Below are 14,046 nucleotides of genomic sequence, written 5' to 3' on the forward strand. Positions count from 1 at the left end.
TCTTACTCCAAAGGGTTTATTGAGACAGTTTTTTTTCACATACAAGTTGGGGGCAAAAGGGATGGGGCTTATAAACAGGAACCTGAAGGGGGAACCAAGGGCACAAGGTAGAACCCAAATAAAGAGTGAAATAAATAGAGGCAAAAGTGTGGAGTTGGAAGGAGACTGACAGACTATCACACAGTGATAACGTGGGGTGGATGCCATTAAAATCCCATTTATACAGATAGACAGCGAGCTAGGGGCCAGGGGCCCATTCCACCCTCTATATCTCAAGGAGGGCCTGTGGCTGGGAGCATGCCCCAGAGGAGTGGAGGCCCTTTCCAGAAGACCTGGCCCCAGATGCTTGTTAGTGTTGGAAAGCAGAAGGAAGGGACTGAGGTCCAAGAGGACAGCCTGGGGCCCACACAGGAGGGCCACAGGAGACCCCTTTCAGCACAGTCCTTCACCTGATGGGCAGGGGAAGGGTGGCAATCTAGGGTAGAGCCTGGCACCTTCTATTGTCTTAGAAAAAAACAGATCCCCAAGGACACCCAGCCCGGGCTGTGCTGAACTTAGGAGGACAGCTGTATCAGGAGTTCGGGCTGGGGCATGAGCACAAATCCCAGAGGCCATCCTTGAAGGGCGATTCCTGGGGAAAGGGCCATTAGCACCACCAGGCTCCAGGAAGATGAAAGAGGCCGAGACTCTGAGCCTCTCAAGGGAGGCTTGGGGCTGCCTGCAGAGAGAGGGAAAGCAACTGGTTAGGCTAGAGTCCCACTCTAGCCCCCATTCCTCCCATCTTCTCAGGGAAGTCTCATTCTCACGGGACTGTGGGCTTTGGCACAACTCAAACTGACAGGCAAGTGGGATATCTTCTGGGGCAAGGATGCTGGGTTTCTGCATTCCTACCTAGAACACAAATGGCCTCTGGCCCTTACCTCTCAGCCCCACTGGCCTGGCCCCGCTCCCTGCCACTGTGTAGCCAGGGCGAGGCCAGGTGGGATCATACGAACACCTTGGCTAGGGCGTCAGCACCAGCACTGGCGATAAGTGCCTTGCTGGGATGGCAGGCCACTGCATGGATGGCCTCCTCATGCTTCTTGCGGTGGGCCGTGATCTCCTGCACACATGTCTTGTTGTCTAGGCTCCATAAACGCAGAGAACAGTCATGGCCTGCACAGGCATGGAGCAGATGAGGCTGTTACCAAGCCTGAGCTCAGACTTGGATTCTGAACCCTTCACCCGGCCTCATGGTGGAGGCAGCTTAGCCCTAAGTGTAACCCTTCTGTCACCATCCTGCTAACCATTCTGCTAACTGCCAAGTATATGTAAAGACCTGGGGAGGAATGATGCACACAAACACTGAGCAAGAACAGCTTAAAGTGGTAGGGTGTGGCTCAGAGGCTGCCAGCCCAAGGTCCTGGGTTCTATTCCTAGTACAGCAGGGAAGAAAGAAAACAGAAGAAACTAATTCCAGGTGATAGGCAAAAAGTATCAGTTCAAGGAGGGGAAGCCTTCCAGGTAGAGGGATGGCCAAGGAGGGCCTGGGGCAAGCAGCCTATGAGGCCTGAGGACTGCAGGGAATTGAGACTGGCTCAGCTAGGGACTTTGCTGGGCTTGAGATGGCATGACTAGCTTGAGGCTCTGTTCCTCAAGTCAGCCCAGCTAGAAGGACTCAGCCCAGAAAGCAGTGCCTCTGATCTTAAGCTTGTCTGTACCACAGCTGGGTCTGATACCACTGGCCGGGAGCAGGAGGTCTGCGGTGTAGCTGTTCAGCCAGCACATGGCAACATCAGGCAGAGCGAGCTGTGATCTGCTCACAGCCTCCACCACCACTTGCACATCTGCAAGCACAGGTGCACACACTCATCACAGCTGACACTGGTCTGAGGGACCCGTCTACCATTCTAGGAGATGGCTGAGCCTATTATCTGAGAGCAGAGAGGGACCAAGTGCTCAAACTCCAAGGGGATCTGGGTCCATCACCATACACCTGTAACATAGGACAAACCCCCAGGCAGGAATACCAGGGGCAGTCGATGAAGATGAGGCAGGAATGGAGTTGCCTGCCATGGCTGAAGCCCCTTCTCTTTGCTTCCAACCCTCCTGAGGAAGGAACAGCAAAGGAGGCCCAACTTACTTCCTGACATCAAGAACACGCCATTGGGGTCCACGGCTAGGCAGGTGACTGCGTCCAGGTGGGCAACCATGGAGTGCACAGATTTACCTGGAGGGAGGGACAGAGAGTGGCTGGCAGTGGCTTCTCTCTGCAGGCCTTATCTGGGAAGGTGAAGCTGGGGGGTTGGGGTTGACAGCCTATAGTATAAATATCAGGATAAAGGCAGTCCAAATGTGTTCCCAAAAACACAGTGAGGGGACAACTAAGGCTGGGCCTCACCTGTCCGATTGTCCAGGAATCGGATGCCCCTATCGTCGTGCGCAGTAATGGTGAGGGGCTGATTGGGGTGACTCACCACCTGGTTGATCTGTGTTGGGCCTGGAAAGTAAGTGGGGAGAGGGGAGGGGACAGAGGAGGAAAATAAGAGGACTGGGACAGAGGAAGGAGGAGCAGGCCACTTCTGCAATTGGGGACATTCTACCCAGCCCACTATGTCAAACTGGCTGGCCACCACTGAGCCTTGTTTCCTTCCTGCTTGTGGGCCCAGAGGGCACATTGGTAACATTCTGATCTCACTAATGGCTAGGTCCCCAAAGCTACAGGAGGAACTGGGGTCCTATGGGCATTCAAATCCCAGTCCCATTGGCCTGCCTGGCCAAAAGCCCTCACCGCTGCTCCCTCGGGACTCCAATGTGAGGAGGGCACTGCCAGCTTCCAAGTCATAAAGAACAGTGTCACCAGAACGAAAGGAGGCCACGACATGGGCAGACTCGGTGCTGGTGAAGGCCACTGAGGTGGGGATCCCGTGTTCTGAGAGCACAGGGGAGAAAAGGATACTTAAGGGGTCAGGCCCGCCCTGTGGCTGGGGGCCTCCTCTGGAGCCACCCCAAGCCCTAGGCTCTGCATCCTGTTGTGAGACACTGGCACAACGCTCACCTCCAGACATGGGGAAGGTACAGAGGCAGCTTGGACTACTGCTGCTGGGGTCCCAGATGCGGACAGTGCCATCAGCGGAGCAAGATGCCAGGCGGTGGGAGGTGGGACTGAAAGCCAGACCCCACACAGCATCCCCATGGCCTTCCAGGACGTGGCTCAGCATGCTTGGGTCTGGGTAGGCCAAGAGGAAATAGGCTATTAGTGATGTCAGCCCCACCAGACAGCCCAGGGCCTGCAGCTCTGATGGGACCTGGGTGGCTGCCCACTGCCCATGAGCTCACCTGGGCAGATTCCTCATTTCAGGAAGCAGCTCAACAGCTTAAAAAAATGAAGCTTCCGAGTTCACTGTCTCCCCAGGGCCAAGGTCAGCAGCTCGGGGCACCAGTGGAGCAAGAGGGACAATGCTGTCTTTGCTGACCAAGGTTGGCCCCCTTTAGCCCTGGAATGTCCTTTCTTGCTAGTTTCTCACAGCCCCTGCTGCTCAAAGACCCTTCTGTAGCCTCTCAGGCTGTTGGACTCCACACAGTTCTGGGTCAAGTCCAGCTGACACCTGAAGTATGGGCAGTTCACTTAGGACTGACCCTTGACCTTCCAGATAACTGTTATCTTGATGGTAAACACAACTCCATACTCTGCCACAATATTCAAAAGTAAAGCAGCACTGGAGAAGCAAAGGCAGGAGGATTTTTGTGAGCTGGAGGACAACCTGGTCTACATAGAGATTTTCAATATGGACAGAACAACACAGTGAGACCCTGTCTTTAAAAAATGGGGTGGCAGAGGCAAGCAGATCTCTGAGTTTTGAGGCCAGTCTGATCTACAAAGCCAGTTCCAGGACAGCCAGGACTACAAAACCAAAACCAAAAAAAAAAAAAAAAAAAAGAAAAATGTGGTGGAGGTGGGGCTGGATAAATAGCTCAGTGGGTAAGAGCTCTTATGCCAGGCTTGGTTCCCAACCTTGGTTCCCAAATGGTGGCTCACAACCATCTATAACACATACAAATACATGTAAAAAGAGTAAAACAGGAATCAATGAGTAGGGCAAAGGCACTGAGTATGAGAAACTCTGGGTACCTTTTCACTTAGGAAAAAACAATTAGCCAAGCAAGCAGTAATGGCAGATGGCCTTTAAAACCCAACACTCGAGGGCAGAGGCAAGATCTCTGTGAGTTTGAGGCCAGCCTGGTCTACAGAGCGAATGCCAGAACAGATTCCAAAGCTATACAGAGAAACCTTGTCTTGAAAAAACAAAAACAAAAAACCAAGAAACCAAAAAAATTAACTACTTAAAAATTTTAAAAACTCTTATGGCCAAGCAATGGAGGTGCACTCCTTTAACCCCAGCATTCAGGAGGGAGAGGCAAGTGGATCTCTGAGTTTGAGCCCAGCTTGGTCTAGAGAGTGAATTCCAAGTCAGCCAAGGCTACACAAGAGACACCCAAACCAAACCAAACATTTTTAAGCAAGCATACCTAGAGTTGCTTTCTTTCTTTCAATTATTTAGCCTTATTTTATATGCATTGGTGTTTTGCTTGCATGTGTGTCTGTACGAGGGTGTCAGGTACCCTGGAACTGGAGTTACAGTTGTGAACTGCCATATGGGTGCTAGGAATTGAACCCAATCAAAATAACAAAAACAAAAAAATGGGGTGGAGGTGGGGTTGGACACTCAGTATCATTTTTAAAAAATGTCTTTTAATAAACTCCAGCCCTGGTGTGTAGTTAAGAGCATTGGCTGCTCTTCCAGTGATCACATTCTTTTCTTCCCCAACTCTTCCCAGATTCTCCCACCTCCTTATCCACCCAACTTCATGTTCTTTCTCTGTCTCTCTCTCTCAAAAAAAAAGAAAAACAAAAACAAAAATCAAAATAGTTAAAGACAGAGGATAAAAAAACAAAAACTGCCAAGAAGAAACAAAACAGACAAACAAACAAACAAAAGAATCAACAACCCTAACAAGGAGTTTATTTTGTGCTGTTCAACTATTCCTGAGCATGGGGCCTGCCCTGGAGTGTGACTGATACACCCAGTGACACTGATCAGAGAGACTCACTTTCCCTTTCTCAGTATGATTCAATTGCAATAGCTTCTTACTTAGAGACGGGATTTGGTGTTCACTTCTCCTAGTGAAAGACATTTTTGTTCATTGTATTTGAGATAGGGTTTCTCTGTGAAACAGTCTTGGCTGTCCTGGAACTAGCTTTTGTAGACCAGGCTGGCCTCCAACTCAGAGATCCGCCTGCCTCTGCCTCCTGAATGCTGGGATTAAAGGTGTGTGCCACCAGCTCCTGGCTCCTCTACTTAGCTCTTAAAGGGCTAAAAGTAAAGCCTAAACTCCCTGCCATATGGTCCCACTAATGCCTCTCAGCTCACTTCCTCTGCTCCTAATAAACCCCTCCACTGACCCATGATAAGACCTTGGCTGGGCCCCAAGAACAGAGTCTACCAAGCTGTCCAATCCACTGGGGCCCTGACTTATGCTCTCTTGCTAATTCTCAGTTGTAGCCCAGCCTTCCCCTCACCACGACCACTCCTGCTTCAACTCCCTCTGCCCTACCCACTAATGCTAAATCAGATTGGGAGCTCTATAGAGCTGTTCCCCAGGGTTGTGACATGAGGTGGGTGTGGGAAGGGTCTGTCCTCACCGTAGCCATCATATGGGTCCATATTGAGGTCAGGAATCTTCCAGCTGTGGATGCGGGCATCAGCCCCACCGCTGTAACAGTACTCGCTGTTGCTGCCCATGGTGACTGCCAGCACAGGGCCCCTGCAGGGCGCAAGGGTAGGTGATGAAAGGTAGCTATGGCTCAGGCCTTCCTTGCTCATAGGAGCTTGAGGGTTTCTCCTAGCTATTTGTCTATTTGTTTTTTGAGACAGAGTTTTTCTGTGTAGTCCTGGAACTCACTCTGCAGACCAGGCTGGCCTAAAACTCAGAGATCTGCCTGCCCCTGCCTCCCAAGTGCTGGGCTTAAAGGTGCGTACCACCAGCACCCAGTTTCTCCTACCTACTTTTAAAAATAGTTTAAATTTATTTATTGTCCCATATAACACTGTGCATGTGGAGGCCAGAATACAATTTTGTGATTCTTTCTCTCCTTCCTTCCTTCCTTCCTTCCTTCCTTCCTTCCTTCCTTCCTTCCTTCCTTCCTTCCTTCCTTCCTTCCTTCCTTCCTGGTTTTTCGAGACAGGGTTTCTTTAGCTTTGGAGCCTGTCCTGGAACTAGCTCTTATAGAGCAGGTTGGCCTCAAACTCACAGAGATCCACCTGCCTCTGCCTCCCAAGTGCTGGGATTAAAGGCATGTGCCACCACTGCCCAGCCAGAATACAACTTTCTGGAGTTGGTTCTCTCTTCTCACCAGATGGACTGTAGAGATCAAACTTAGGTTGTCAAGGTTAGTAAAAGGTACCTTTAACCACTGAGCCATCTCATCAGTCTCCTTTCCTAGGTATTTTTTAAGGATGTCACAGGGAATTTTGCATCCATGCTCTGGTTGAGCCATCTGGGAAAGCTGTCCGTCTCCTACTCTCTTCCTTTATTGCTCAGAAGGGCCTCAGTGAAACCTCAGTGGGAATGAACATGTCCCTGAGTAAGGGATGTGCTGAAGATCCACTGTACAGAGGGACCAGGGTGGAGACTGCTGTTCCAGGTCTCCAGGGTAGCAGACATCAGCTTAGCCCATGCTGCTGGAATGCAGGGCTTACAACAGGCTCAGGTGCCTCCCTACCTGTGAGCACGGAAAGCGTGAATCGGCTCCACGTCCAGTGCAGCATTTCTGTGGGAAAAAGAAGAACCCGTCACTAAGACCCCAGGTCCTAGGGCTCTGCCCCTTCCAGGATAGCATCCTTACTTCTTGGCTGTAACTGCCTTCTGTAGGTTCCACAGTTTAAGTGTGCCATCCTCAGAAGCAGTGAGCAGTGCTGACTGGCTGTGGTGGAAGGCCAGTGAGCGGATACCATCGTAGTGTGAGCGGAGGGTAAACTTGGGGTTCCATGTCTTCTTGAAGGCGTCTTTGCTGTCAGACAGCTGGGGATGGGAAGCTGCCTCAGTATCCTCTTGTATATCCCAGTACTCATACAGACAGTGACACCACTCCTTTCAGACTGAACTGACCAGCCCCGGTCTGATCTCCCTTCCGCAGGCCAGAAAAGCCCTTCACATACTCAGCAGGTCTCAGCAACATGGAAGGCTTGAAGGGGTCAGGGAGCCTAATTCTTTGGGGCTTCACAGTTCAGAGGTCCCTCAGGGAGACAGACAGGTCTTAAATACACAGAACCAGGAACTCTGAGCCTGAGGCAGGGACACCAAGGCAGCCTAGCCTCCTCTGCAGGGATCAAGAGGCCCTGGTGAGATAGTGACAAAGAAGGATTTAACTAGCACCTGGTAAAGCAAAGGGACTGAAGAAAGAGCTGTGTGTGTAAAGGCCCTGAGGCAGGAGGCAGCAAGACCAGGATACACACCAAAAGTGTTGCACGAGAGAAAGCCAGCAAGGTCAATGGCAGGCAGAACAGTGGGTTTCACTCAGAAATTTACAATTTGTTTCATCCTAAGCAAAAGCTCCAGAAAAATGGGAAGCCACATGAGGTTGTAGAACCTTAGGTCTTGGCCTCTCTAAGGAGGCTGGGATTAGGGGAAGGTCAGAGTTACTGCAGATAGGTCCCTAAGCTACAAAGCCCTAGGGAACAAGTCTTGAAGTCCCTGACAGGGAAGCAGAGCCATTGGGTCCCAGGAGAGATGCTCTGAGAGCATGGGTCCTACAAGATGAAGCTGCTCACTGCAAGGGGACGGCCAGGTTTGGGAGACACCGAGCTGTCAAGGAAGCCTCAGCACCATCAGACCCCCTTCACCTGGGCTCAGCAGCAATTTCTACCATGATTATCAGGAACTGGAGGGAGGATTTGTGCTCAAGCGGGTTCCCTACTCCCCGAAGCACCCATGGGGCAGGTTGAGGAACCCTGCAGTACACTCCCAGTAGACCCTGCCCAGCCTCACTTCTGCATTCTACACTAGCCTCCAACCTCACTGGAGCCAGTAACCTGATCTTCTGCCCTGAAAAGCGCATCCAACCCCACCACAGAAAGTCCCAGTGACCAAGATGCACAGCACAGATGCTAGTCATGAGGCCCCTTCATTCTAGCCCCTGTTCCACTCACAATAGAGGTCCTGAGTGGGGAAGCATGGCTGGCAATCATCTCCCCACATCACCTAAGAAGGCATGAAACTAAGAAACTCCTGTGTTTTTCAGAGCTTGCACCTAAGTGAGGTGTTTGCCAGGTACCCCTCTGTAAGGTGTGTTGAGGTCTCCTGCTGGGGTATGGAATGACCTCTCACAGTCCTCATATGAAAGGGAAAGAACCCAGACCTGCAACATGCTCAGAGCTAAGAACTGAAGGGGCACCCCAAAAACTTACATCACAGCTGAGGTCGTTGTCATTGGTGACGGTGAGATCTGCCAAGTCCCCCAGGCTCACCTCCCCGCCCCCGATAGTGTCCATGATGAAGACGTCTGAGGAGAAGCCAAAGGAACCTGGTAGGGGGGAGGGGTAGGTGGGGGAGACAGGGCCAGGGAGAGAGAGAAAGGCAGAAAGAGGCAGAAAGGATGAGGAGCAAGGAAGAGAGGCAGGAAGACAGGATCAAGAATCGCAGCTGGAAAGGAAGACAGGGACGGACAAACAGACAAACAGGGGAGGACAGACAAAAAGAGAGGGAAACAGACAGACAGACGACCTTTTGGGACAGGTAGGCTGCAGATTGGAGACTGGGCCTTACCTCTGAGGACACAGAGACCCCGGGCTTAGCTCTGCAGCACCCCCTCTGTTATGGACCCCAAGGTACTGGCATGTGGGGCTAGAGATTACCTTCATGAGGCCGGGGCTGGGGTGTGCCAGGAGGTGGAACGGTCACTTTGGGGGGCAGCCCGTCCACATCCCGGAGGTCAGCAAGAATTCCCTGGAGTTTGACCCGACGGCTTTCTGCATGAAAGAGTCATAAACAAGAATTGCCCACCAGTTCTACCCAATCTTTCAGGGAAGCCCACCCCACTGCTGCTGGACACAGACTGAGGAAATAGACTGGCAGGGACCCAGTGAGAGATGGCAGGCATCTCTCTACCCTAGGCCCAGGGGACCCCCAAGGCCCTTCTGGTTGGGAGTCACAAGGTAGGAAGAGACACAGCCCCACCCCCTCTCCACCGTCAGTTTTCATCCTACCCCCACTTGAGTTAGATAGGCCCTGGACACTTGCTGTGAGGACCGGAGCTGGCTTCTGGCAGGGCCACTTGAATACAGCTCAAAGGGACTTTCCAGGGAAGGGTAAGGGCCTGGACCTGGCTTGGGGCTTCAGCTATCCTTGACCCACCTCAGGAAGTACATCCGCCCGGGCCTGGACAGGAAGCACCTGAAGCATGCAGGGTCAGATCCTGTCTTAGCCAGGCCTGTCAGTCAGTCTCCGACTCACCCAGCTCATGGGGGTTCCCCTCTGCAGCACAACGTCGAGGATCTGGAGACCCTTCCCCATCTTCTCCTGAGCCCAGGAAATCAAACTCATTGATAGCATCTTCCGAGTCATCTTCCTCATCCTCGTCCTCCATTTCAGGCACTAGGGCCTTGGATGGGAGCTAGGGTAGGGGAATAAGTGGGAAAAGGAGCTGGAGTTCAGAGATCAAACCCAGCTGGTTCCCGGGAAAAGGCAAGTCATCAGCTCATTTCCCAAAGCCTAGATCTGGGGACTGCAGAGGGCCCTCCTCTACCGCCAGCACTGGGCACTCTCATCTCTCCTCAGCTTTGTTGAGCCCCTTCCCAGCACATGGCTCTCAGGAAGTCATATGATACAAGCCCTGGGAGTATACAGACATTTGCAAGGGGATGAACAGAACCTCTATTTCCACTCTGGGCATAAAACTTACAGTGATAATATACCCTTGTCACTCAGCTGTGTGCTTGAGCAAGAACTAGTGGCTCACAGATGAGTTTACAGACATGACTTCATTTTAATCCACAATCCTGTGAACAGTGACCCAAACTACTATCCTTCTTCCTATCCTGTATGTGTAGGAATAAGCTATACAGAATGAAGCCCATTACCCAAGGCCCCCAAATTCAAACTGGGCCCCAAAATGGGCAGCACCAACAAATTGTGGAGCCCAGGACACAGCTGATTCTCCAAGGTGGACATCCAGAGGGTCTGAATCTAGAACTAACAACTCTCAGGCATCCACACCAGGGAGTCCACAGGGCATGGGGGACAAGACAGTGAAATGCACAGGCCTCTTGGTATACAACAGTGAGGGGGAAGATGGAGGTGATGCTCATGCCTGATTTAGTACTCAGAAGTTGAGCAAGGCCGAAGGTGGCCAAGAGTTCTAGACTAGCCTCTACTGTAGTATGAAACTCTGCCTCAAAAGGAAACAAAAGAGCTGGGATGAAGCTTGGGCACAGAGTGCTTGCCTGGCATTTGTGAGACCATGAGTTTGAGCATGAGAACCACAGAACACACACACACACACACACACACACAAAATAAAGTGAAGAATCATTTCTGCTGTGAGGCCTGGTTCCTAGAAAAAGAGTCATCCAGGCTCAGAAGAAGAGTCCTGAGAGGCTGGGGAGACAGCTCAGTTGATTGCCTGCCAAACAAGCCTCAGGTCCAAGTTCCATCCCCAGCGCCCAGATAAAAAGACAGGTATGGCAGTGTGATGCAGGGCTGGGGAGAGGAGACAGTGTTTCTGAGGTTTGCTAGTCAGCCAGCCTGGAGGCTCATCAGCAAGTTCACGCCAATTGTCTCAATAACACAAACTAGACATGGTGGTATAAACCTTCAATCACAGCACTCAGGAAGCAAAGGCAGGAGTATCTGTAAGTTCCAGGCCATCCTGATCACAAGCTCCAGGACAGCCAGGACTACACAGAGAAACTGTGTCAAAACAAAACAAAAATCAAAAAAACCAAAATACAAACTGTAATGGCTGTTCTTGTTGTCAACTGACTACATCTGGAATTACCTAAAGCCCAAGCAGCTGGGCACACCTGTGAGCAATTTTCTTAATTAAATCATCTGAAGTAGGAAGATCTGCTGCAGGAAGGCTGCTTGTTCGTCCCAGCTGCCCAGAACCGAAATAACCACACAGAAACTATATTATTTAAATCACCGATTGGCCCATTAGCTCTAGCTTCTTATTGTCTAACTCTTACATATTAATTTAACCCCTCTCCATTAATCTGTGTATTGCCACGTGGCTGCAGCTTACCAGCTAAAGTTCTGGTGTCTGGCCTACATGGCTTCTCTGACTCCACCCTTCTTTCTCCCAGCATTCAGTTTAGTTTTCCCTAACTATCTAAGTTCTGCCCTATCACGGGCTCAAGACAGTTTTCTTTATTCATTAATGGTAATCACAGCATACAAAGGGGAATCCACATCAAAGACCACTTTGAATTCGGATCTTTTGAGGTGGAAGGATCCACCTTTAAATCTAGACCACACCTGCTGGTGCGTATAACAAACAAGGACATGAAAAAAGCAGCTTGCTCTCTACCTGTTGGCCCTCACTACTAAGTCCATTACTTCACTGGCATTAGAGTCTACTTCTTCAGGATTCTGGCATATACTGAAGATCAGCTGGGACATTCAGCCTAGTGGACAGAGAAACTACTGGATTCTTTTTTTTTTTCTTTCTTCCTTTCTTTCTTTTTTAAGTTTCTCAAGACAGGGTTTCTCTGTGTAATTGCCATGGCTGTCCTGGAACTTGCTTTGTAAACCAGACTGGCCCTGAGATCTGCCTGCCTCTGTCTTCCGAGAGCTGGAGAGTAAAGGCGTGTGCCACCACTGCCAGGCACTACTGGATTCTTGAAACTTCCGTTGGTAGATAGTCATTGTTGGACAAGTGGGACCACATTCTGTAAGCCATTCTAATAAATCCTCTTTCTATCTAAGTATCTATAGATTTATATATATCAAGCTGGCTATAGATTTATTCTATCAGTTCTGATCCTCTAGAGAACTCTGACTAATACACAAATAAATACCAAAAATGGAAACAAACAAATCCAAAGTCACAAGGTAGACAGCTCTTGAGGAAGTAGACCTCCATATGAAGCATACAAATATTCCCCCTCTTTCTTTTTCTCTCTCTTATACACATACAAAAGAAAAGACAATCCCAAGTGGGGGTAGGGAAGAACAGAAGATTCTAACATCTAAACCAGGACGCCAAGTTAGAGTGCCCACATCAAAGATACACTTTAGCCTTTTGCCTCCTCCAGGGCTCCTGGTCTATCATTTGCTCCACCTGGACAGGACCCTGTGCTAAGTCATGCCAGGGACCCTAGGGATAGAGTGGGAGCCAAGACCCTCCCACCACCACCTCAAGAGTTTGTCAGGGTTCAAATAAGGGAACCCGGAGCTCTAGAAGCTGACAAAACACATTCTCTGTGGTCCCAGGAGACCCAAGGCAAGATAGAGAAAGTGTGCCTAGACTAAATAGAAAAGAGCTGCAGAAGCCACATCTGGGAAAGTGGTGTTCAGGGAAAGCTGAGACTTTTCCCACAGCTGATGTCTCTGCCTCCACCTTAGCATGTCCTGCAGGTGGCCATCTACAAAGCCACTACTGCTCCACTTGTGGTCTTGTCCCATGACCTGCTCAGAGCTGGGTTGTGAAGGGTTCAGCAGGTGTTAATGGGCAACTAAGGTCATATCACAACCAAGGACAGAATCCTGGAAACAGCACAGGACCATACTGGGTGCTGGGAGGAAGATGTTAGGGCATGCTGATAAGGTCAGGATGCTACATCAAAGTCACACAGGCAAGGGCCCTGACCACACAGCAGACCAGAACCCCCAAGATCATACTGACTCCCCAGACCTCACCCAGGCACATTTACTCATTCACAATTTTTTACTGAGAGCCTGTGCTTCACACCCTTTTCAGAACATGGGGATAGAAAGCAAGAGTCACAGGTAAAAACATTTCACTTAGGATTGGGGACAGGCTAGCTGAAGGGAAGCAGCTTTGCGTGGGTCAGGGCACTGAGCTGTCCTGCAGAATCATAAATGGAAAGGTAGGATGGGGCATTATCTAGGGCCAGGGAAGGCCCGGGGCAGAGGCTAGGACAGCAGTGGAAGATTCACCCTCACACGCTGCTTCTTGTGTTGAACACTGTCTAGCTCATCATCCTCATCGCTGTCCTCATCCTCGCAGTTCTGCAGGAAGGGGATCTGCTCCAGTACCGAGCCACCCAGGCGCTCCTTGCCATCTTTGCCTGCTGCGTTTCTGCCAAGAAAGGGAAACAGACAGAGGGATGTCAGTCCTGTCAGGTGACAAGAGGCCAGAGATAAGATCCCAGACATAGCTGAGCTCCTAAGCCCCAAGAAGCCTTGGCTTTGAGCATGCACAGCCTCTTATTCCACCTCTGTCGTGCACTATCATCCCTGGGGTCCTTATACAGACCTAAAGCTATGCCTCCCACCCACTGAATTCCAACTGTAATTGACAGAGCACCCCTGCATATGCCTGTTCTACATCTGGCCAAGTCAGACATGAGCTGGGTAGGAAGACATCGCTGCCCAGTGCCCCTACCTTAATCAGCCCAAGCAGTAGCCACTCTGCAACACTCAGACACTTCGAACTCTTTACTATCAACTACCATGGACACGGGAGAGCCTCGTACCATCAAATAGGTAGCATTCCTTCTCTGCCTCCTGGCTCCCAGGGAAAACAGACCCCAATACCAAGTGCAGGCAGCATAGACAGACTTGAATGCCATCCCTTCCTTACAGATATCCACCCTTCCCCTGCTGTCCACTGTCACACCAGAGTTGTCAACTGCCAGGACACAGTTACTACTTTTCTAAAGAGATCAATTTAGCGTACCCTCTCTGGCCATCCCAGAACACTTTCCTTTGAGGACTTCCTCCTTCCACATCCACCTCTGCCTCCTCTCTGACTTCCGCTTCCTCCTTCAGCTCTCCTCATCAATCTCTAGACTTAGGAGCCCTCGGGGTCCACAGTTAGATCCC

The 14,046-nt window shown here is 50.6% G+C and overlaps 1 protein-coding gene across 3 annotated transcripts in view; it reads right to left on the bottom strand.

Annotated features, from left to right (window-relative positions):
- Nucleotides 1–14,046, bottom strand: part of Strn4 (striatin 4) — a 25,583-nt gene continuing 11,537 nt past the window's right edge. For 2 of the 3 annotated variants that reach the window (XM_075990669.1, XM_075990687.1), the window contains exons 6-18: nucleotides 13,159–13,300; nucleotides 9,493–9,652; nucleotides 8,895–9,008; nucleotides 8,448–8,563; nucleotides 6,887–7,062; nucleotides 6,764–6,811; nucleotides 5,684–5,805; nucleotides 3,038–3,208; nucleotides 2,771–2,911; nucleotides 2,381–2,479; nucleotides 2,123–2,209; nucleotides 921–1,155; nucleotides 1–718 (exon numbers count right to left, since the gene is read on the bottom strand). In XM_075990669.1, coding sequence (XP_075846784.1) covers nucleotides 986–1,155; nucleotides 2,123–2,209; nucleotides 2,381–2,479; nucleotides 2,771–2,911; nucleotides 3,038–3,208; nucleotides 5,684–5,805; nucleotides 6,764–6,811; nucleotides 6,887–7,062; nucleotides 8,448–8,563; nucleotides 8,895–9,008; nucleotides 9,493–9,652; nucleotides 13,159–13,300 — 1,546 coding nt within the window. In that variant the 3' untranslated portion in view covers nucleotides 1–718; nucleotides 921–985. The remainder of the gene's footprint in view (nucleotides 719–920; nucleotides 1,156–2,122; nucleotides 2,210–2,380; nucleotides 2,480–2,770; nucleotides 2,912–3,037; nucleotides 3,209–5,683; nucleotides 5,806–6,763; nucleotides 6,812–6,886; nucleotides 7,063–8,447; nucleotides 8,564–8,894; nucleotides 9,009–9,492; nucleotides 9,653–13,158; nucleotides 13,301–14,046) is intronic. The other variant, XM_075990678.1, reaches the window with a different exon arrangement.

This window comes from Microtus pennsylvanicus, chromosome 1 (assembly GCF_037038515.1).
Source record: "Microtus pennsylvanicus isolate mMicPen1 chromosome 1, mMicPen1.hap1, whole genome shotgun sequence".
Taxonomy (NCBI): domain Eukaryota; kingdom Metazoa; phylum Chordata; class Mammalia; order Rodentia; family Cricetidae; genus Microtus; species Microtus pennsylvanicus.